Here is a 25,143-nt window from a genome sequence, read left to right as displayed (position 1 = left end):
AGGCACCAGTTAGGTGGTTATCACACCTATTTGTTACCATCCCCATTGATTTCACTTGTTTTCTAACGGTGCCCCAGCCTGCATCTGTGAGATTTTTTCGTGAACAAGTGTTTGTTCTTGCAAGGTGCGTGTTTGAGAGCAAACCCCCCAAATCTGGGGCAGGACACGAGGATGGTGGGAGGGTGAGCTCTGCCAGGGAGGTGGTGCTGCCTTGATCAGATGTGCAGCTTGTGTGAGCAGGCCTTTGCTGAGCACTGAAACTCTCCAGCAGCAATTCCCTCTCTAAACTTGTTTGGCAGGGAATTGGGGGAGGCTGCCACAGAGGAGGGTTTGATGCGGGGTGCTGTGAGACGTGGGGAAGGGAACCTCGGGAGGTCGGGCTGCTCTGTGCTTAACCCAGCTTGTTGCAACTCAGGCTGATTTCAGTCCTCTGTGTGCTGGAGAAGCAAAGTGCTTCTGTATAAACAACAGTGACACCCTGCTGGAAGGTATATTTAGCTTTTCCTGGCAATCTTGCACCTGTATGCGTGAACATAATGGCAAAATTGAAATAGTGCTCTTATTACTTAAGTAATACAATTAAAACCCATAAGGGAGGACCGCAGGACTTTTGTGGCTTCTTTTTGTTTGCAGTGGAAACAGGTGTTTCGATGTGCATTCCTTGTCTTTCAGGATTAGAGTAGTACCTAATATCAAAAATTAATTTGAAGGGAGATACATTGTACCCATGGAAAACAAAACATGATGCAGAGAGGACTGCATGCTCAGAATGCAGTTTAGAAAGCAAACAAACCAAGTGAACCAAAGTAAATTTAATTTTAAAAATCTTCCTGCTTTTGAAACATTCTATAACAAGATATCTTAACCCTTATTTCTGATAGAGAAAAGATGGTGATATCATGGGGGTAGGAGAATGTGTGGTAAGCTGGCAGGCAGAAGGAGTCATTGCTGTGGCACTGATGGATTAATATTATGGGTATGTTCGTTGGTGTCCTGGGCTGAACTCAAATCAGAGGGACCAGTCAGTCAAGGGAGGTGATTCTGCCCCTCTGCTCCACTCTTTTGAGACCCCACCTGCACTGCTGCATCCAGCTCGGGGCTCCTCAGCACAAGGAAGATGTGAACCCACAGGAATGAGCCCAGAAGAGGCCACAAATGGGATCAGAGGGCTGGAACACCTCTGCTATGAAAACAGCTTGGAGAAGAGAAAGCTCCAGGAAAACCTTATAGAACCTTCCAGTACCTAAAGGGGATAGAGAGACACCTTCCACAAGGGCAAACAGGATAAAGTGGGATGGCTTTAAGCTAAAGGGGGCTAGGTTTATATTAGATTTTAGGAAGAGGTTCTGTATTTAATGGTGGTGAGGTCCCGGGACAGGCTGCCTGAAGTTGTGAATTCCTGACAGTGTTCAAGACCAGGCTGGCTGGAGCTCTGAGCAGCCTGGTATTGTAGAGGGTGTCCCTGCCCTTGGCAGGAAAGTTGGAATGACATCACTTTTAATATCCCTTGCAACCCGAACCATTCTAGGATTAGCTGAGCAAGAGCTTTTGCTTAAATGTGCAAGGCTTTACTTCTCAGTGTTCGCCCACAGTCGCACTGAACACCCTTCTAGGGAATGTGAAGGTGCTGCAAGTGTAGAAATCAAAAGAGAACTCAGAGGCCTTGAACTTCCACAGTCTCTACTTCAGACATTTGACATGTCCCCATCTACAGCTGACTGGGCCTGTTAGGATTATGTCCAAAAGTGATGGCAAGATTTAGTACCAAGCTTACTGCTCTGAGTGAATGGGTCAGTCAGAGAGCCAGGACAGAGCAGTCACCCACAGCAGTGTGCTCCAGCAAAGCCCCAGGAGCTGCTGCTCTCAGGAAGGTGTTGCTGCCCTTCTTGTGGACACAGTTATCCCAGAAATTATCTCAGTGAGACGCAAGCTGGGTGGGGTTTTGTTTTGTTTTTTTTTTTTTTTTTTTTTTTTTTTAAGTTATTTCTGCTTGAAAGGCGATTTCAAACCAACCTTGGTTTGGATTTTGGTGAAGTGTTGTCACATAGCCTGAAAGGAAGATATAAAAAAAAAGTGTTACACCTGTTACAAGCAATAATTCCCCACTGTTAAGGCTTTTGTGGTTTTAATATGAGAGAGTCACTCTGATAAGAAAACTGATTTCAGTTTCAGAATTTCAGGGTTATCACAACCAGTACTGGCTTTGCAAACAGGGAAAGATAACTTGGTAGGAGCTTTTTAACCCTTTGTAACAAGACAAGCTCTGCAGTGTGTTTGATTCACAGACTGCCCTCAAAAAGTTGGTTTTGCTGATGATTAGAAATCAGAATCAGAAATGGAGGGCTCTAGGTTAATTTCTGTTTCCTGAGAAGTGTGGGTATTTCCTGAGCTCAGCTTGGCTTTCATACAAAATTATTCCTATGTTTAGCTAAACTTTCTAGATAAAAAGGAAATAACAAAGATAAAAAAAGCACAAGGAAGAATAATGACACTGAAACATCTGGTCCGACCTGTCTGGTGCTCCAGGACTGACCATAACATTTTTTTGTTGCCAAGCCTTTCACATTTTGAAAAAGCTACAACCACCCTACAAAGCAGATGTGTACAGTGTGTGCAGTCTCTGACACTTCAGCTGTCACCCTGGACGTGGTGGCAGCACAGGGTTTACTGTGTATCTTGAATTTTTACCTTTTGGAGCTGCCAAGCAAGTGTTGGGCACCATGGTTTGTGTCTTCAAACTGCTTTTGGTGAGGCAGTTCATGATCAGCAGCCTGAGTCTCCTCCTCGAGCATCCTGGCCTTGTGCTTTGCTATTAAGGTTACAAAATTTACAGGGTTTTCCAGCAGCCTGGACACCAGGGAGGAAAATCATTTTTACTAGTTTGTTTAAACATCTGTAAAGGAGTTTTGAAAGTTCCATGCAGGGGGACTCGAGTATTTCAGTGTAGTGGTTCTGCTAAGATCTTGTCAAATCAGGAGTGACCACAGTGACAAATCAGTAACAACTCCACTTCCGACCTGCTTAAATCAGGGAAGTGCCATCTGGACTGCTGTTATTTTTGCTTCTCAGATTTTTTTTGTTAAGCATTTTCAATAAAATAATTAAAAAATAGTCAGAGGAAAAACATCCATCTTGGCAAGAATTATCTTTGCTTTAAAATTACATATTTAAAAAATAATTCAATAAATTGCCATTTAACCACCTAGCAAATGTTTTAAAATTACAAGTTGCTTGTTTTGCCTTGTGATGAAGAAAGACAATACTTTAAAGAAGCTTTAGCCTGAGTTATACAACCCAGCGTCTCTGTGTCTGTGTGTCTGTGTGTCTGTTTTGTCTCTGAGCTTTTGGAGGTTTTGTTTTGCGTCAGGACAAGGGCCTCGTTGGTGGGAATATTAGAGACAGGCAGTAAATTGTTTAAGCAGGCCAAGTTTATAAAGTGACTTGGCAGGGATATATTCACTATCCCAGCCACCTTGAACTTGGTCTGGAATGTTGTTAGGATTGCCTGGGAAACTGGTTCTCAAGTTAAGAAGGGATTTCCAGCTGTGTGTCCTACCTAAGTTCAGTCTCATCCTTAGTTTATGGTTAAAGGTGAGTGATACCCTGATCTGCCATGATTTGGGAGTTTTCCTCTGTAAACAGTTGTGACTACTTGCTTTTTATTAAACTTGATGGTATTGACATACATGTTACTTGTGATCAAAACATCTGATTAAAAGGAAACATATTTCAATGCTTTGTTGAATATGCATACTTTCTTTAAATGGGATCCATTAGAATAAATAAGAATTCATAAACATTCAACTTGGGTCATAGCCACAAAAGCAAGTTAGTTTTGTACTGCTGAGTTCAGTGGCAGCACAATTAGGCCTAAGTGTATTTGAGATCTTGTTTAAACTCCACTTGCTAGCTCCTTCCTTTTTTCTGGCTTTTCTAAGCCACACAAATTGGGTAAATCCTGTGTTTTAATTTAACCATTAAGAACTGGTGATACTTGCAATTATTATTGCTGGTACTTAGAATTAGCCCCCAGTGTGCCCTGGGTGCTCTATGTTTAGCTGCAGGTTGCTCTTTTTCCATCTCTAGCAGCTCCGATCTGTCAGGCTCCCAGGTTGCTGTGTCGTGGTTCAGCAATGACAGTGAAGCTCCAGTGTCCTCAGGAAACTTTTATTGGCAATACATGGCTCTGCTGGGACTAATCCAGACCAGCAAATGTCACCGGGATCATTTGACATAACACCCCAAAAATACACAGGGACCCTTTCCAGGAGAGCAGCAGGAAGTACGTCTGCCCTGCTCCAGGGTTTCATGTTGCTATGAAATCCTCCTGCCTGTTAAATAGAGTTTAATGGAAGGCTGTGTAAGGGTGGTTTAGGAGAGCACATTGATCATCACAGCAACAGTATCATGAAGTTCTTGTGTGGCACATAATTCTTCAAAATGTGGCAGATATGAGCAAAATAATCCCAGCAGTGCTGCAGGGGTAACAGAAACATTATTTTGTTAGTAGTGTTTCCATTGTTCAGCAAGGAGCTCTGGTAGATTTTTCAAATCACTCCTTTTTAACAGAGTTAGGCAGATGTTAAAGGGCTGTGACTTTATGTGTTAGTTTTGTACATGAATAATAAAAGGTTTCAGTGATAAACTTTTTTATAAGCCAAGGTTGACTTAAAGCCAGGGAGAATCTGTTGGGATAAGGAAGGGTTTGGTTTTGTGCTGGATCAGTCTATAAAACTTACATGATGTAGGAAATGAGAGCCAGTACCTGAAGTGCTGTAGTAGGTTCTTTGTAAGTAGCTTGAAGTGATTTGTTTGGCACAGTAAAGTTTCATGTGGTAATTTCCTTATTCCTTTTCCTTCCTTGTCTCTTGTTCTCCCCATTTTTTTGCTCGTCTGTGTTGCTGACATGAAATACAACTCATCTAGATGGGGTAGCAGGAGTATATATGTACATCTGGAGCTATGAGTTTAAAAAATCTGGTTTTTGTATATCTGAGGCATTTAATCAGCATCATGTATTCCTGGCATGATTTTTATATTAAACCTAAGAGTTGGAAATTATTACACTGGAACAGAAGTAATTCAAAGTGCATCCAGCTGTGTTTTGCAGTTCCAAAGCCAGTAATTTTATCTCATAATACCTAAGGGTAGAACTTAATCTAACTGATTGCATTTACAACATGTCAGTGCTGTTTGTTGCATAACTTGATTGCCACTACACACATAAATGTAGAATGATGAGTTGATAGGACTTTTTTCGCTCTTAAAGGTTCTTTGTAAATGAGTATTATTGAGAGTCTCTCTCAAGAATAATTTCATTACTTATTTTTTGAAGTGTTTATGATTTCACTCTTCTGTGTGTATCTATATTTTGATAATGGTGGTGTTCACTGGCTGAAGTCATCTTCCATGATTTAACATGTGTTCTTCTTTGATTTGGTGACTCTGATGCACCACAGAAATCGTCATGGGTACAGTGTCATGAGAGATGTGCTCAGAAAAGAGATTTGATCACAAAGCCCCCTGAGATGCAGTTCTCTAACACACCTTAGCAAAGCTTTGCCATGTTAAAATGGCCCCAGTGTTGTCAAAATCCAAATCAACTTCTTTTTTTTTACTTTCCAGTCTATGAACAAATGAGCACTTCAGCACTTTATCTTAATAGAAAGCAACAGCACAGCTCCCATCATTCAAGCCCTCTGATTTTTATTATTTTTCTGATCAAACTGTGAAAAGGTCCTGCAATGTGAATTTTACACGCTAAGCTCAGTAATATTTCCAGGTTTTGACCCAAATTCTTCACAGAACTTCTTTACTTTTGTGCTTTTCTGCCTCCTTCAGTGACCCAAAGCAAGTGTTTCAGGCTCTCCTCACCTTGATAAAATGCTGATACCAGTCCTTCTTTTGTGCCAAGTTTGTGCACATGTGTTTCATCTTCTCTGCTTTTCCTGCTTGTTCTCACACACAAACAGACTCCTAAATTTATATCAGTCTTGTAGTCCCCATGATTTCTGTGTTGGTCCCCAAATCATCCTGGTTACTTCTTAAAAGATGTTGTGTATCTGGAACTCAAGGCTTCTCCATTTTTTCCCCCTGTGCACCTGATTTCCAAAAGACATTAAAATAACTCCTTTTTATGTATTTCTGCCAACCCTTCATAAAACTGAAATAAAGCACTAATTGAAATGCATTTCAGGAGGGCTGTGTTGTGTTAATGCATCTGTGGGACAGTAGGAGTTGAAACTGCCCCTGCTGTAGCTACTCTGGTGTAAAGGACATTCTATTAAGGAGGATAAAGGTGCTCAGATAGTGACAATTTGCTCTTCTAAATCCTCATCTTGATAGATGCTAATTTTGTGTGCATTGCAGATGACAGAAGCCCATGGCATTCACCTGTATGTGCTTGCTGCAAAAGTTAGTTAAAATGCTCAACGCCTAATATTCAAGGCTGAAACTGATTTTCATTTACTTTAAATTCTATAAAACTTGCAAGGATATTATATGGGAGTAGTAAATTTCCCCCCCTCCCCTTTTATAATGTAAATCCTGCTATAAAGAAACCATTTCTTAACTATTTCTGTTGCTTCTCTTGCATTTCATAGAATCATAGAACGGTTTGAGCTGGAAGGGACCTTAAAGATCGTGTAATTCCTTCTCCGCTGTCCTGGGCAAGAACACCTTCTACAATACCAGGTTGCGCAGAGTCTCATCCAGCCTAACCTTCAATACTTTCAGAAATTAAGCATCCACAACTTCTCTGGCCAATTTTTTTGTTTCTTCTGGTCTAAGAAAAACATCTCACTCAGGTCACTGTTCGCCAATATCTCAGGTGTTAAAACCTGTTCGTGATTCTGGGAATGGGATTTATGCACAGAGGAAATTTGCTTGATTTAGGTGTGGCTTTATTTTCTGTTTCATTTAACCAAGAAGATGCCAAAGGAGACATAATATTTTTTATAACTTCTGCTGCTGGTAAGGACATAAATGTAATGCTCTACTTCTTGGAGAAGGGCTCATCACCTCCAAAGAGACTGTGCTGCTGCAGGCTCACAGTGGAGTTCAAAGTATGAGGAGCTGATCCTTGTGTTCTCCATCTCAGAAATCTGACAGCTGAGTTCAACAACTGTCTCTATTGAGAAAAGACTGTTTAGCATCAGTTTTAAATGTTTAGAAGATGGATTTTTTTGTGAGTGTTAGATTTTTTTTTTTTTTAATTCTTAGTAGTAAAACACAGGGTGATACTAGCAATTCTCCAAACTTCCTAGATGTTGATAGCAATTAATCATCCTCAGATCCCAGTTCTGCAAAGGAGGCTGTGCAGGCTGCTCTGTGCTTTGACAGCCACCTCTGTGCATGACTCTCTTTGCAAAACCCATTCCCTGAGGTAAAAAATAAACCCAGATGCCTTTTTATAGCATTTCCAAAGCATTGTACAGTACTGGTCAGTACTTTACAGGTGCAGAAGCTGAGAAGCCATGACCTTGTGCAAGGAGGGCCAGCAAGAACTTCACCTTGGTCCTATGCTCTGTCCTTTAGGCAATAGCTCTTGTGTCCTTTGGGTTTTGTTCAGCATTAGCATGGCTGATTCAGTGTTCCTGATTCAGGCTCAGTAATTCACAGTGAATAGCCCAATAACAAACACACAATCATACTAATCACAGCTATGCATTTTTACTTTCTCTTTTTACCACTGCTATTAGTAGGGAGGGGTCAAGGTTGAGATTATCTTTTGACTGGGTATTTTAAATAACACAGACCTTATGTGTGTTAGGACATTGGAAAAGAAGTCGAGAAGAATAATTTTAAGGTTAAATATTGCTTAAGATTGCCATCCTGAAGGCAGCCTTTCTCCTTTAATTAAAAGAGCAAGCATCACTTGACTGCAATATTAAATGTATCTGCGGGGTCTTTTTAGTACAGTGGTAAGGGGTGTAACAAGACAGAGAATCACAGAATGGTTTGAGTTGGAATGGGCATACAGACTGTCTGTTTCTAATCCCTATGCCATGGACAGGGACACCTTCCACTAGGCCAGGTTGCTCCAAGCCCCGTCCAACCTGGCCTTGATCCCTTCCAGGGATGGGGAATTCGCAACTTCTCTACAACATATCAATAGTTAAGGTCAAATGTAATGTCAGAGTAGGAGTAGGCTTAATTGTAATTGTAAAGGTGATTGCCTGTTGGAATGAGAAGAAGCCATGCCCTGTCTGCCTCTGGTTCAGACCAAGACTAGATATGCTGTAATGAAGCACACATAGCAAGGGACAAGAAAGGAATAAACACATCAGAAAATCTGGAAACCAGCAGGGCATTGCTGTAGAGCAGGTCTTGACAAAACAGAACAGGGCTTGGTTGAGGCACAGAAGTAATCTTTGCTTTCTGTCTCTCTGAATGGCAGCACAAATCTGGTTGAGGCTAGTCTGACAGAAATGATGCTGAGAGGCTGCTTACGTGTCCTGGGTGTGATAATGGAATGTGGTTAATTCAAGTGCTGGTTAAATATGGAATTGCTTATCTTACCTTTGTTTATCAAACCTGGTTATGCCAGGGCCAGACTTTGGAAGGGCCTCCAAAGGCTGAGCTGATGATTGCTGTGCCAGTACAGGTCAGACCTTGAAGATGAGATGAGGAAGAGCTAAAATGGGAGAGAGAAGAGTGGAATGCCTTTTCTGTTTCTGTCTGTCATTGCCTAAGTCATGCCACAATACTGTGCCTTGGCTTCATCCCCTATGAAATGTCTGCCCCAACATTCATTTTCATATCTCTGTAGTCCAGTAGCATGTCCACGTAAAATTTCCCCTCTTTTCCCTTTACACAGATGAGTGACTGTAAAGGCTACCCAATCATTGTGGATTAACTCCTGACAAAATACTGAATTAATTTTCAGGTTGGGCTGGTATCTGAATGGCTGGCTCTGTATGGATTGCCAAGCTTGTCCTCTTCATGACATTTTAACACCCAAATAAAGCCCCTGAACCTTGACATCCAGGGCCTGTAGCTGTTGTTGTTCTGCCTGCTGGTGCGTGCCTGTACCTGTGTATTGTCCCAAACAAGTGGAAATCAGAGAAACCAGCCCTGATGGATCATTGCTATTGTTGCTGGTGTTTTTCTAGATTGTGCCTCAATTTGTGTGGGTCAACAGGCACGTTGTGTTCCTGCTTTCCTTTTGCTTTTAGCTGCTGAACGGGCAACTTCAAACAGATGCAAATGCATATCATGGGGGAAATTATCTTCTTTCACTGCCCTGTGTTTTGTGATGAGCCATTGCTGCTGATTCAGTGTGCAACTGGAGACCTGTTTTGCTTGTTTATTTTATTTGTAGTATTTTTTAAAAAAGCTCTTCCTGAATGAAGAGGGATTGAATCATGGAATATTCTTGCAGGTTCTAGGTTCTCTCAGAATGGCAGTTTTAGTTGTTTTTCTGTGCTTAGTTCTTTCCAATGCCCAGACATGCCAAGAGGATTCAGTGCAGCAATGCCCTTAATTATTAAGTCTATTTTCAGTCTTCAATTGGAATTTGGTTCATTTTAATTCACTTTTCATTCTGAGTGTTAACTCACCCATGCAGTTTGACAAGGAATTCTATTTTGCCCTTTCCTGTACCAAGATGTGCTAAATTTGAATTTTTGTTTTTGTTTTCTTTTTTATAGCAATATCTCTGAGTCTCACAGTTTAGCTCTGGATTCAGTCCTAGGACTGGGTCTTGCTTGAGGTTCAAAAATGATGTTTCCTCTGCATTAAACATTCTGTACTCAGCTTGGTCCAAGACAGAGCCACTAGGAGCTCCTCAGAGTGCACAAATGTGATCATCTATTACATGCTTCAATTCCATACTTACAAATCTTCCATTACTTCTTTCTCTAAACATTCCATGAGTCTTCCTGCTATTCAGTCTCTACTAAAGGCAGGTGAACATGGGTGTGGGAAGCCTTGTTTCAGAGTGGGAAGCATCCCCTGCCCATCCTTGGCTCCAGCCGCCCTGTGACCTGTGCTTGTGGGAACGCCTCGTTCTCTGCCTGAGCAGAATCTCTGCTCGATGCCCCCGTGATTCAGAGTTTATCTCAAAACAGATGATTCAACAATAATAATATATCTTAGAAATGCTGACTGTAGACAGCTCCTCATGTTCAGCCTTGAAGAGCTGGGGAAGGATGTGGCCAAGATGGGAGCCATGAAGAAGTTATGTAACTTTTATAGAAAGCTATATATACTTTTATGAAGTTATATAAATATTGTCATCTTTATAAAGTTATAATTAGTCCCATGACATCTCTTTCACTCTGGATTTATTAATCCTTTCACACCAAGGATTAATAATTTTTAACTTACTAAAATTATTTGAATATTTATTTAACATTTATTTAAAGCCATATGCAGGATCTTTGACAGTGAGTGCAGCATTGGTACTAATCACCTTGTGCCATTCTGCCAGAAAAAGAGATTTTGTACTAACAGATGTTTAGCTCTGCATTGGAAGTGTGAAATTATAGGATTTCTCTTACTTGTTATTTTTTGAAGACCACCCATGTGTGCTTGACATTTTACAATAATAGGGGGAAAAACAGTCTCCATTTTAGAGAGAATTGTAAGTAAAGATTAAAAAAATAGCTTATTTTTCAGATCTTATTCAGGTATTTGAGGGAATTAGGCCCAGCTGTACACAAGTGTATAGAAAATGTTCAGAAATTCTCTTGCCAAATCCTGGTTTCTCAATTACCTGATTAACCTGGATTGTCTTCAGAGAAGGTGGCACCTTCTTGTGAACTTAACAATAAATGGATGAGGAGATTTAGAGAGCATGACCCTTGTGTCACACTCCATTTCCACCATATCAAAAAGGATTTGTTTGATTTGAATAAAGCAGCTGGGTAACAATGGCAGAGAAGCAGAGTGGAGAGCCAGAGGAAGGGATGGGAGCTGGGGACAGATCCTTGGCTGCTGTCACCAAATCAGGGGTGAAGCCAGGGAGTGGGGAATGGGGCTGAAAGGTGAGGGGCATAAAGTGAAATAAAATCAACAAGGTGATTATTTTCTTGTGGGGGAAGAGCGCAAGCAAGAGACATTTGGGGAAGAAGGCTACTGATTGCTTCTGAGGAGGCTGTGGGAGGAAAGAACAGGCTGGAGAAGAGTTCTGCTGCTCAGCCACTCTGGAGTCACTGCTGGGCCTTTTGGAGGGCACTCCACTTGCAGCATGGGGAACTTAGGAGTGATAAGAATAAAAAAAAAAGATTATATTTGGAATTAACAGCATCATCAAGGATCCCAGAAAGAAAAGGACAGACAGTAAGAGAGGGGATGAGGTGCTTAGGAAAGTGCAGTTGATTATTTTGATGAATAGCATTGAATTAAACTTAATTAAGCTTTGGTTTTGGGTTTGGTTGTTTTTGTTTTTCATGCTGTATAACAGGATAAAATGAAATCAGAGGAAATTCACTCTCAGCATCAGGTAAAAATTTGTTTTGAGAAAATTATCAAAACTGTTTCTTTTTAAAGCATTTCAGACTGGCTCAAACGTTACAGACAAAGGAATTTAAGAAATCATCCTGCACTGGGATCCTGAGCAAACAAGAAATGTGTTCCAGACTTCTCTCTTTGATCTGTTTTCTGTTTACAATATTTATCATACATTAAATTCAGAAGCCCATTGTGCAAAAAAATATTTGTAAATTCTACTTTTACTAATACACACACGTATTCAGAATTTCTCAGTAGCTTTTGGAAAGCACCACTGTTTCTTTTCTCCATCATTTGATACTGAACACACACATTGTTTTGCTTTTAGGTGGATCCCAAGAAACGTTTACTTGCTGTTTTTGTGTATATCTTAGACTCTTGCTTTCACTGCAGGTATTTCTACTTATAAACTCAGAACTTGCTCTCTGTTTCTTGTTTAAGGAAATATTCAGAGGGAATGGCATCAGAAAAAACTGCCTTGTAGTGCAATGTCCCTCTAATGGCTAAATATGACTGCCTGTCTGTGTAGATGATCAGATAAACAAATACAGTAAGGAACAAAATATGAAAAGTAAAAAAAAAATCCCCTTGATACTGAACTCTGTAATTATTTCTGTGTGAGTAGCTGGAAACCAGAATATTATTTATAAGGCACTTTTATTCTCAGGGCATTAAGGCTTTGCCCAAATACCAGTAATATTGTATTGACAATTAGTTTATTGGAGTGATCGTGGGTTGTGCTTGGAAGTCACACGTGGTGCAAACATCAAACCAAAGCCTGCTTTGGTTCTGTGGTTTGCTGGTCCTTGGCAGCACAGTTTGATGTGCTTTCAGGGGAAGTCAGAAACACCCATCACATCTCAGGATGGAGCTTCCCCCTGCCCTCTGCAGGGCTGTGAACTTTGGAGATGCAAAAGGAGAGAGGAAGGTCTGGTCCTGCCCACTCTGGGACATGTCCTGTGGATGGCCAATTGCTCTTTTAACCCATTCAGTATTTTTATGATGTTAATAAGGTACAAAACAAGACCCCCCTAGGACACTTTATGGGATCAGCTGGTATGGTAAATGCCCTTATCAGCAACACCCAGCATCCAGACCTTTATTTGCAGTGCCTGCAAGTGACTCTCTTTCCTAAGACTGCAAATAAAGTCATGGAATTTCAATAAATAATTCAGCCCTGGATCTTATTTCAGGTTCAGCGTTGACTTTCAGCACCTGGCTGCTGTTATTATTTGTTAGTTTGATATGCTGCTTAGAGGCATGGAAATTTGGCTGCTATTCACCAACATTTGCAGAATATGCTGTGTGGCCAGATTACTACCCCTGGCTCAGAGATTTTTAACAGACATCCAAATTTAAGATGTGCCAGATTTAATTCTTACAAGAAAAAATGCATGGAGGATTCTGGTACTGTAATGGGAGCTCTGCACAGATCCTGTTGTGGAGAAACACCTGATTTGCACCTGATCTCCACTAGAAACAGGAATAATTTGGCTAGAATTTGCATTGCCTATGACACCTTTTGGCACTGATCTCTCATTTTATTTTCAGCAGCTTCCCCAAGGGGAAATGATTTTTTTTTGGTATCTAATTATCTCTCGGGATATAGAATCATCAATATCTGAAAGTATTAAAATTGGTGCTTTGTGAATAGCTAGATGAGAGTTATTCACAAATTCTTTCTTCAGAGCACTTGTGGTTTTAATCATTTATTAGGAAGAAACTAGTGAATCCAAAGTATGACTCTGCTTTCACTGAAGTCAGTGGAAAATGTAGTGGGAATATTTAGTGTGAGTACTGACTGTTATGGAATTAGATAAGGTACATTATCACTGAATCATAGCATTTTATGAGTTGGAAGGGACATTTTAAAGGTCATCTAGTATGATTCTCCTCCAGTAATCAGGAACATCTTTAACTAGCTCAGTTTGCTGAGAGCCTTGTCCAGCCTGACCTTGAACGTTTCCAGGGATGGAGCATCCACCACCAACTCCATTAGGATATAACCCATCAGTGGATGTGGCACCTAAAGGCAAAAACCCCAACAAGATCCTGCAGGCTTGAGCTTCCAAAATGAAGGAGCTGCATTATGGATATGCGGAGCTGAACAGGCAATGCTATCAAAATCTTGCAGGACAAGATCCTTCCAGTGCGTGAAGGGAGCCAACGGGAAAGATGGAGAGAAAATATTTACAAGAGTCTGGAGTAACAGGACAAGGGAAAATGGCATCAAACTGAAAGAGAGCAGGTTTGGATTGGATATTAGGAAGAAATTCTTCCCAGTAAGGGTGGTGAGGCCCTGGCACAGGGTGCTCAGAGAAGCTGTGGCTGCCCCTGGATCCCTGGAAGTGTTCAAGGCCAGGGTGGGTGGGACTTGGAGCAACCTGGGATGGGGGAAGGTGTCCCTGCCCATGGCAGGGGGGTTGGGAATAGATGATCTTTAACATCTCTTTCAACCCAAACCACTATGATTCTAAGTTTATTTATCTTAATAAAAGGGATTTGTGACTTCCTTGTTCAAAGCCCTTACTTCTTCCTGTGAGATACACCATTGTATCCAAAGCAACCAACAGTAGCTGATGCTTCAGCATCTCTATTGAATTTTACTAAAAAAAATTGTGATAATTTTCTAAATACTGCTATGTCCTGACTCCTCAGATCTTGTCACTAAAGTTCCTTCCAGTTCTTGAACCCACGTGCATAAATGCAGCTGATAGATAAGAAAAAGATTGCATGTATAACTGATGTGACAGGTTAGGTACCTTTTGGAAAACCCCAGAAAAGGGATGTTGGCTTCCTTGGGAGCAGGAGCTGCTCCCTGCAATGCAAGCAGGCAACGCTAGAGGGGATTTTACTACCACTCTATGTGAGGCCTGTGCCTCTCCCAAAAACCCTTCCAAGATATATGTTATAGTTCAGCCACAAAATATTGGCTACAGGCTGAGCAAAATCTATGTTTGTATGATGCAAAAGGTCAGGAAAGATATGATAATTGTTCCCTCTGGCCATGAAACCTCTGAGTGAAATTCTGGTACTGTCAAAGTCGTGGGCAAAACTGTCATTGATTTCACTGGGGCCAGACTTCATCCTGTGCAGGTCAGAAGGAGGCAAAAGTCTGTGCTACCAAGCATCCAGCAGCAGGAGCAGCTTTACTGTCAGAGTCACTAATATATACTGTTAAAAAGGATTTTTAAAACATTCTATGCCCCTTCTTTGCTCTGCAGCAGGATGAAATAAATCAAGACCAGTTTTACCAGCTTCTTTTGGTTTTCTTCAAAGCCTCCACTAGATGCAGATTACACAATCTCCTTAGAAAGCCTGCTTTGTGTTTCATTAGTCCTATAATTACACTAGTTTTTTCCCCTCCTAAATCTTTGGTGTTGCAAATTGAGCAAAATACTTAATCCCCTCCTCTGTGGGCATGAACAACAATGGATCATCATGAAGGAGTCTCATGCATGCTTGAGGAGATTGTTTTGTTGTAGTAGAGCAACACGTGTACATCTCATTAACTTGTTGCTGTTTCCTGTAGAGGCACAGAGAGATGATTCACATTGTGATTTACGTAAAACCTCCTTCACTTTTCCCTCAGCAGCTATTCCCCATCCTGCATTTTGTACATCACATTTTGTTTTTCTGACATCTTACACCTTGGAGTTTATTTTGCTGGATTTCATTTAAGTGATTTCAGGCACTTTGTTCCAACTTCTTAGCATCACTTTGAGTCTACTCCTCTCCTGGGAAATCCCAGTAACCTCTCTGTGCTTGTTGTTGCCAGGAAATTTTGTAAAGTTCTGTCTGTTCCTTCCTCCATTTTGCTAATGGAAACATTAAATATGACTCATCTTGTCACAGATCTTTATGGCACCTCTATTTGTTATGTGTTTATGTGCTAACAGAAAACTTGGTTATTGCTGCTCCATAAGTATTTTTTCAACTACATGTACAAGCACTTTGCAGAGGTTTCATACTGGCCTTGTTTCCCGATTTTGTTAATGAAAATATGGTCTGGATTTGCTGTCATAAACCTTACAGAGGTCAGCTCTAGGTTCATGCTTCTTCTTTCTTACCCAAAGTGCTGGGAAACCTGGCAGAGAACAAAATGTACTTGGGTTAATTCATGTTATTTGTTCCTGGTATGTCCATGTTGTCTTTTCTTATCAACTTTAGATTTCCACATTCACTTGTGAGTTACTGTTACTCATTTTTTCCGGTATCTTTCTATATGCTAAACTTATACAGCTGACATTTCTTGAGTTATTTTCTTGTTCCTGTGATGTCTCACTCACAGTGAATTATTGATAGGTCCCCAAAAAGCAAAGCTTTTAAAAGCTGTTTCCTGAGGTTGCATCCACTGGCTGATGTGGGTACCCAGGATCCTGTGCCAGGATCCTGGTGAGTGATGGGAGCACAGTTGCTTTATTAAATTGGAAAAGGCTCAGGAAGAAGTGTAAAAGAATGATTGTTGTTTGTCCATCAAACCAAGAATGAAACACCTGTATTTTCAGTCTTCTGTGTTCTGAAACACAGGAACTTGGTGTGCAATCTGCTATGACAAGAATGGCAGTTTTTGGTTATGAAGAATTTCGAGATTTTGCTCTAAATTGCGCTAAGTCTAAAAAGCCCATTTTAAAACATTCACAGCATTACTGAACAGAGGCTGTGGTGGGGTTTCTGTGAGGAGGGAAACTGCAATAGGAATTTTAGAAGGAAATTTTGTCTGCTGGGTGGGCTGCTGGGCAGCCAGGAGCCCTGAGAGTCCTGCATGTTGTGACCGCCCAGCTTTGTGTGGTCCCAGCACCTTTCCCATCCTTGGGGGCTGGCCAAAGACCACAACTCCAGGTGTATTCCCCAAGGTGATATGGCCAAAGCTTTCATGCATCTCCATCAGGTATTTGTCAAATTCCAAGTGAGCTCCTCGAAGAATATTCATCCAATGGAGATTTTGTTTTTGAACACTGAATTTTTTGTGTAGTTGCTCAAGAAACTCACACTCAGTGATACTTGCCTCTTACTGAGGCTTTTAAAATCAGCTTTTCATTTTGGGTTGCTTGTGGCATGATTTGCCAAGTGCAGAGAGTTGAGACTTGTGAGAAGTCAGCTGCCTTCAAATTGTCTCACAAGATCTAAAACTGTTAGCCACTCTGAAAATGTCAGCCTGCATTTAGCACCCATCCTTTAGCTTGTACTTTGCTGACATTAAAAGAATATAAATACATGCTCTATGTGATTTCTTTCTACAGTACTGCTGGTGTTACTTAATGACTCTCACTCTTCTGGGGGCTTTTCCTTTACACATCACCCTCTGAAAGTCAGTCATGGTGTTCAGAAGTTCCTCACAGCAGAGCAGGCTGCAATATGGTCTCTTGGAAAAAAAAAATTGGTACCAAACTTTATGTATATATATATATATGTATATGTGTATATATATATATATATTTGGTGTAGGAAGTTTTATTATAGTTCCCACTATTCCCACTACTTCTGATTATCTGATATTAAATTCTCATTAGGTTGACTGCATGCAAAGCTGAGTAACAGATCCACAGATATAAATGAAGTGAAAACAATATCATGTTCTAGGGTGTCAGACGAGTCTATGCTCTTCTACTCTACTGATATTTGTCAAGTCATGGAGCTTTAGAAGAAAGTAGAAGAGGTGGTGGAATAACATGGAATCCTTTCCATGTGATCAGACCATTCACCCATGTCTAGTCTGTAGTTTTCTAAATCTAAACTGCACATGACTGATTGAAGTTCTCAGACATCACAAGCTTTATTTCAGAGCAAAAAATATTTCATGCAAGAGCAAATACAGTGGCCAGTGGCTCCAACAAAGCCCTTGAGACAACTGGGACCTATTTGTGCAGGTTGATGCCTGTGCATGCAGCTGCTCTGCTAGCAGGACCTCAGCTGATGTGGCAGATGAATCTGATCTTCAACTGTGAATATCCTAAACCATCATGAAAGGATTCTCTGGAAGAAGCCAACCTATAGGACTGATCCCATGCTGCCCCTCATGTGGAAATAAAAAGTTGAAAAATCATGATTTACCTAACCTATAGATAGTATTTGTCTTGTCCTAACTGCATGATGCCCATGGGGTCCCTGACCTGCAATTCCATCTCCTGAAAGTCCTGAATGCCTCAAGAGTACAAATGCATCTCTTCCAAAGCTGCAGAGATCTGAGAGAGCAGTGGCAGCTCCTTGGAGATGCTCAGCCCTGCTCAGCTGCTTGGAACCCAGTATGAGAAGCAGCTCCCCTCAAATTGGCCAGCAGCACAGGCCAGTTCAGCTTATGTGCATCTGAAATATATGCCTGTGTGTAATGCCAAGCTTGGACAGCATCTTGGCTGGCTTTTGGGGAGCTGGCTAAGGAGTCTCACCACTTCCTTTTTGTTTTCTTACTGCCCTGACAGCCCTTCAGGCAAGGCTCTATTTTTGTTTGACATATGTGCACATGGTCCATTTCCATGTGTGTGTGCTTAGGGACATGTTCCTGCTCTATCTTGTCCTCCTTTGGAAGGCTGCTGCCCACAGCTTCTCCTAGCAAAAGGAAATCTCAGGAAAAGTCCAATGAAGTTGAAATGCTGCAGAGAAAATTTATTCTTGTTTTTATAGGCCCCTGTTCAGGAAAGTACTTAAGTATGTGCTTAAGTCCTATTGAAATCAACAGGACTTAAGAACATGCTTAAAGTCAAGCATATACTTCCTCTGAATTGGGATGTATTTCAGCACATGCTTAAATGCTTTCCTGAATCAGAGCCACAGTCAACAAGAGTGTCCTGTGATACACTGGGCTTGTGAGACAAGATTTACTTCTTACCTAAGACCTACCAGTGCTGCTCTATGAATGTGCAGTTCTTAGCTTGCCTCTTGGTTGGTGGCACTCCAGAAAGCTCACTGGCTTTTGCATTTGGATGAGAAATTGGGAAGGAAAAAAAGGACAAGAAAATGGAAAAAAAAATAACCCTTACTAAAGCAATACCTTGGCATGTCTGATCTCATGTTGCAACCCATGTTTTTTCCCCTACAATGGAGATTTGTGCTATTGTGTGTGTGGTATAATTACTAAGACAGATTTTTTTTCTCCTTAATTGCACAATAAATAGGATATTTCCTGGCCAGCTTTGCGTTTCCAATAGGATTTTCACTTCCCATTTGGGCTCTGGGCGTAAGGAGAGTAAGTGTCAAAAGGCAGGAGCTTTCCCAGTTTTAAAACAGAGAGGATGTAACCATGTGTAATGTGAGCCTTGAGTTTGATTGTAGGGATGATGAAATCAAATCCCTCCTTAATCTTTACTGGGAAACATTTAGGTGAATTAGCCTGCTTGTTTTTGTTAACTTGTTAAAATCCTTTAAAAAAAAGTGTTTTAATGCAATCAAAAATACCTCCTTGCTTTACCCCGCAGTCTAACATACCTCTGGACCACGTGCAGAGTGACCTAAATGCAGTGAAAAATGAAAGAAGGAGGATAGATAAACTCAAATACATTTCTTGCCTGGAAAATCTGCAGTGCTTTGCCATATGCAGTTCTTTCCAGTGCTGCCATTTTTAAGCTAGATGCTTAGTCATTATTAATGATGGTGTATTTCTTTGAAATTCTGTATTTTGGGGAAAAACCTGCAACTTGTCTTTTTTTCCTCCATTAAGGTTAGTTAAAATAATATACAGTTGTCTGTGTGTATTGCATGTACCAGTTGGTGTATTTTTTTGGAATATGTGAGGAAATTTATTCCAGTTATTTCATTTATAGCAAAGCATTAGCTTGAACTTGAGAAGAGCTCCTTGTTCACATTGTTCAGCTGTGCTGTGCAGTGATGGAGGCTTTTGATACTGCCATGACTTCACAAAAAATACTTGACACAAGTTCATAAAATCACTGAGACTATTTTTTCTCCCTCCTTAAACCACCTAAATTTTGTTAATTGATAATGAGTTCATGCAGCCCCCATGCACGCACACAAATGTTTTTAAGGTTTAATTAATTCACTAAAAATAGCTGAACTGTTTAAGGGGAAGCACCTTATAATTAATAAAGGAGAACATGTTGTTCATTCTTGCCATTGCTCAGATGGAGGGAAGCAGCTGGTCTGACAGGAGGCTGTTCCTGATGGGATTGTACGGAGTTCCAGGGCAGGACCTGGCATTGCTTAGTGTGAAGGACTGAAACAGCTGGAGACTAAGTAGAAAAGCATACATTTTGGGTAGGAAAACTAATGAAATTATGTTTGTGGGAAGCAATGGGAGCAGAAAGTGCTGTTTCCAAGATGGAGAAATGTAAGACTCCAGAAATTCTGTCTCCACTAACTCCAGGCTTTGCTATTGCTGGGGTCCACATTCATCCCACCTAAAACTAAGGCACTCAGTGGTTTCAGTCAAAGTGAAAGGTGGACAGATTCATCTTTCAGATGTGCATCTTGGCCTTGCTCACACAGGAGACCTTCCCTTGGGCACCTCTGTTAAACTTCAGTGGGGTGAGTAGTGCTTGGCCAAAGAGTCTCACCCAGCAAATCCTCAAATCTATTATACTTTTCCATACTTTTATGTGGTCACTATGGGAATTTGCCTTTTCAGGTGAGTCTCTTTTCAGTCAGGAGTGCACTTTAACAACTCTGTCTCCTTTATCCTAGTGCCCACAAAGCCTCAAATCTGTCCCTAGCTGCAGTCTTTTATTCAGAATTGTCAGGCTGTCCTTAGTTGCAATCATTGTATCAGAAATATCCAATATTACTGGCAGGGAGGGTGCATATGTCACCAACTTGCTCTGTTTTATAAGTGCTTCATCACTTTTACTGTGTTTCAGGGAAGCTGCATGAGAAAGCTTTTGTGAAAAACAGCAGGGATTAATGGTGGTTCTCCAACTTGTCAATTATATGTTCCTTTCTTTCCAACCGCTGCTTGAGTTCTTGATCTTGATGAAGGCATTATTTAATTCCTGCCTTTCTGAGCCCTTACCCGTGGACAAATATGTAACAGGTTTTTATTTAGGCACTACTGGAGTGCTTTAAGAAAGCTTTTTTCTTTGAAGCTCAGAGTGACTAAGCCTGGAAAGTTTTCTTTCTCATCTCCTCCTGGTAGTTAATAGACTTCACAAGGGATCTCAAAACACTCTGATAAGCCTTTGAAGTTGTTACCTACTAAGGTTTTGCTCTTTCTGAGTGCTGAACCTTGAATTACTGACTGCTGTTAGAGGCAATGAGAAAGGATTCACAAAACCAAGAGTGCTTTGCCTATAATTTCCACGGAAAAAGAGCTGAATATAATAGATAAATTGTGTTGCTGGGGAGATTTTGATTCTGTTCCCTCCTCTGTCACCAGCTGGCCTTGTGATTTGTGGTAGCATTTTCAGTTATGCCAGTCACATGAGATCAAAACCCATGAGTCAGTCTCCACCCAAATCATGAGTCTGGCTTCCAGATCCCAGAGCTTTGAACAGAGATCATACTGTACTTTTTCTTTAGTTTATCTTTTGTTTTTGGAATTTCCTCTGCCTATTCCCAATGTGTCTCTGGCAAAAAAACGTTTCCCATTGCTTTGGAAGTGTTGAGAAGGAATTTTGACCATTGGGACTGTTGGAGGCCTCATTTGACCTACACAATTAATTTTATTTTTGATCACCAAATCAATCTTCTTTCTTCCAAATTTCACATCTTCTTCATTTTCCCTATGACTTCTACATCCCTTAGCCCCACACAACCCATCACTTCTGTTTCTCCCTTGTCATTATCATTCTTCCAGGCACATGGTGTAACTCTTGGGGATGTCCTTTGCTAAGAGTTGGACTCGGTGATCCTTGTGGGTCCCTTCCAACTCAGCAGATTCTGTGATTCAGCTGATTCTATGATTGTGTGATTCAGCTGCTTTGTCCCTCCTTTAGTCCTCTGGTCTGGAGATAGATAGTTTTTCACCATTCCATTGAAGACAGAGAACATATAAGATACAAGTCTGGATAATCCTTAATCTTTGCATGAGAATAAACAAATGGAGAGAGCAGGGAATGTTCATCTTTTTCTGAAAAAGATGAAATTGTGATTTATGACTAAGATGGTGAAAAAATCAAGGGGAAGTTTGGTGTCATATTGCTGTTTTCTCCCATAGCATTTCCCTCCTTTCAGGAAGGGTAAGAAGTCAAAAGCTTCTGGCAAAGGTTTAACAACCAAAATCCAAATCAGAAAATGTGACTTTGCAGTAATTATGGCATGCACTATGGTGGTCCCTGGTATTCCCATGGTGACATTGTTGCTGTTGCCGTGAAATTTGCAGAACAGAGCTAATGATTAAATCCATGACATTTTGCAAAACCAGACTACTCACACCTCAGGTAGATGGGAAATGCATCCCTTCTTACTCATCCTCATGCTTTACCACTCTTTCACCCACATTGTTTGTTGATCCTTGCATATGCCACGTGCCAGACATATTGCAGATCCATAATTTCAAGTAAAACTACAGCCAGACTGTTCCCCCCTATATCCAAGTACCTCTAGAGTCTCAGTGCTTGAAACTGAATCTGAACCCAGATCAAATCTCTTTACACAGCTCTGAACTTCATGTCAGGTTGTCTCCAAGCCTTGAATTCACACATCTCCACAGGAAATGTGGAATTTGTTTTTAAACCCAGAACTGTCAAAAGCTGCATTCAAGACATGAGAAAGACTCTTGACGTTCACAGGAAAATCTTTTGGCTGAACATTTCACAGGCAAGGCCTGAATTTGTACCAACTGGACATATCTCAAAATGTTTCTAGTTGTGCTGGGGATGTTTCACAGAGCTGCAATAATTAGAAGGGGCTCATTCTTTAAGACAGAGAAATGCTACCTCACAGCTTGAATATGAATAAAGAAAATTTATGACAGCCAACAAAGTAATGTAATAATTATAATTATAATAAGTAATATTGTCTCCAAAGGAAAAGGGCATTTATCAGCTTAGCTCTTTCATCAGCCATTTTTGGACACACACTGTGCTTAAAATACAGTTATGCAATCCATGTGGGTCAACAACGGAAGGTTGGTTGCTTCACCAGGATTATAAGAATCTTTTAAACACAATGGTACCACAAATTAAAATGGAAATCTATCAAAACAATTATCGTCCTGAAAGCTTTGGCCACAAGCATGATTATTGTAGAAGGATGTTGTCCTTGGCCACAGCTTTGGCTCAGTTCAGCTGCTGTTATTTGTATCCCTCCATGGCTCAAAGTTACAATTTGCATGGCTAAGGACCATACATTTTTAGAGGGAAAAGTAGGCTGCTCCTCAATGCTAACACTAGCAGTTTTGTGTTGTTGTGGAGTGGTTTGTAGGCAATTCATTAGATACTAGAGATAGGAACAGACTGACTGTGGTGGCTGAAGCCTGCCTTGAACCTCAGAAGGATTCAGATGGAGATTTCTGTCTGGACCTGGCTGTTTGTGTCTGAGACAGTTGTTGATGTGAACAAGAATGAGTCAATGTCCAGAGTTTTTAGGTTTGACTCTAAAGTACATGTTTTAGATAGCAAAACAGTGAAGCAGATATTGAACTGATATAAACTGTAGCCTACAGACTTAAATAAAGCAGAAATGTTTGTCCATCCTGTCCATGGGACAGGCAGTCCTGTAGGGATGGGAGTCATTGAAAGAACACCCTGGATGTTGCTTGCCATCAGCAAGGGACACATCTCCTTAGGGATGTCCTCAGGAGAGGCTCCATGTTGCATTGTTGCATCCTTGAGCTCCTGACAAAGGCTGAATCCTGCAATAACTCCATTATTGTGTTGATGATGAACTGTCTTAAATAACAAGCACTACTGGTTATTTTTAAAATGCTCATTTTTCTTTCACCATCCAGTTTTCCATGTTGAGGGAGGTAAATGAGTAAAAAATCTGAAATCCATTTTTCCTTTCCCCCTCCCAGGCTGGTATAGATGGAGAAAGCATTGGGAATTGCCCATTCTCCCAGCGTCTCTTCATGATCCTATGGCTCAAAGGAGTTGTGTTCAATGTCACCACTGTTGATCTGAAAAGGTAAAAATTGTTCTGTTTAATTGAAAATAGGTGTATGGCCCAGTGTTTGCACTATAGAAAGACCCCTCCAAGTTAAATCAGATTTTTATCTGGCTGAGAGAGCCTGTGGTGCACAACAAAATAGTTGGGATTCAGGTTTGGCTGTTGTTTTTATTTTTTTCTCACTTGTGGAATGTTTTTATATTAAACAGGGTGCTTGGGGTAGTTTCAAAGTCTTCCAACCACAAATTACTGGAGAGGGAAAAAAAAAAGGCAGACTGATTTTGTAGGAACTATAAATATCTGTGCAACTACCCGACCATAAAGATTAGTGATTTCATGACTTTTTCTCTGCTTGCAGAAAGCCAGCTGACCTGCACAATCTGGCTCCTGGGACCCACCCACCTTTCCTGACATTTAATGGGGAAGTCAAGACAGATGTTAACAAGATTGAGGAATTCTTGGAAGAGATTCTTGCACCTCCAAAGTGAGACCTTTGGATATTTTTTTCAGTCAAGATTCCATTTCCTAGGACTGAAAGATGTCCTAAGAAGAGTTCCTAAAAAGCACTCCTTCCTACAACCTTTACTTACAGGAGTAATATTTATTTATGAAACTTGCTGGCTTCAGTGAGATGACTTCCATGTGTGAAGGTTACTTATGTGACTAATAACTGCAGAATGTTTTCTCTGTACACATTTCAGGATGCCCTTGTATGCAGAATTAAGGAGACCAGTACTAGAAAAAAATTGTAGGGGTCTGGTGGCCACATTTTGCAAAGCTAAAAATAACTTGGAATAGATGCTGAGAATTGCCATACAAAATATCTGTGCCAGGAAAAGCATTTTACAGTGAAAAACTAGAGGTTTCTGAGCTGTATGGTGTGTTAGGAAGGTTGGAAAGGGAACTGATTACAGAGGACGAGAGGCTCGGGAGGCAGAAAAGTGCCCATTATTCTAGTCAAGAAATGACAAGAGCCCATAACTGGAAGTTATAACTGAACTAATTCACGTTAGGAATAAGGCCCAGATTTTTTCAGTATGAAAAAGGTACCAATGAAAGGTTTAGATTTACCAGATATGGCTTACTAAGTCAAACATTTTGGACTTAATGCAAGGATAATGGAAAAAATAAATAGTTGGCTTGTGAGTTGGACCTTAGAATCTATGAATCCATCAAATTTGGCTTGGTTCCTTATGGAGCATTTTACCTCCAAGTGAATCAGCAGCTCTAGGCCAGTCCTGAGGCAAGAGATCAGGCATTTAAATTTTCTACACGCTGCTCCAAGACCATTTTCTATATGCTGCTCCTACCAAGAAGTCAGTAGGAGTCATTAGTTTGTGTTTATCTTTCAAATCAATATATTCCTTTTCACCAAATATCTGTAAAAAGCAATGCAGAGACTGGAACATTTATGTTCTTTCACCTGGTTAATCCTGACACCCTTTGCTATTCCATCCTGGAGTACATTTTCAGAGTAGAGGATTAGACATGGCTGCCATTCATAATGGAGAGATCTGGCTGCCAAACTGCCCTGCAACTTTCTGGAAATTTGTGTTTCCTTCTGATTTAAGCCTGATTTTAGATTGTGGTTACATACAGCATGAGTGCAATTACCTTTGTATTGACACCATCCCTGTGTAACTCCCCACATGCCTGCCTCCACAGACAGACAGCAGGTAGGGTTAACAGGGTCTT

At 40.7% G+C, this 25,143-nt stretch overlaps 1 protein-coding gene across 2 annotated transcripts in view; it reads left to right on the top strand.

Annotated features, from left to right (window-relative positions):
• CLIC5 (chloride intracellular channel 5) overlaps positions 1 to 25,143 on the top strand; it is a 71,620-nt gene that overhangs the window by 3,069 nt on the left and 43,408 nt on the right. For both annotated transcript variants that reach the window (XM_074536529.1, XM_005490362.4), the window contains exons 2-3: positions 23,357 to 23,466; positions 23,807 to 23,932. In XM_074536529.1, coding sequence (XP_074392630.1) covers positions 23,357 to 23,466; positions 23,807 to 23,932 — 236 coding nt within the window. The remainder of the gene's footprint in view (positions 1 to 23,356; positions 23,467 to 23,806; positions 23,933 to 25,143) is intronic.

The sequence above is a fragment of the Zonotrichia albicollis genome, chromosome 3, assembly GCF_047830755.1.
Source record: "Zonotrichia albicollis isolate bZonAlb1 chromosome 3, bZonAlb1.hap1, whole genome shotgun sequence".
Taxonomy (NCBI): Eukaryota; Metazoa; Chordata; class Aves; order Passeriformes; family Passerellidae; genus Zonotrichia; species Zonotrichia albicollis.
This window is presented reverse-complemented; position numbering and strand designations above follow the sequence as displayed.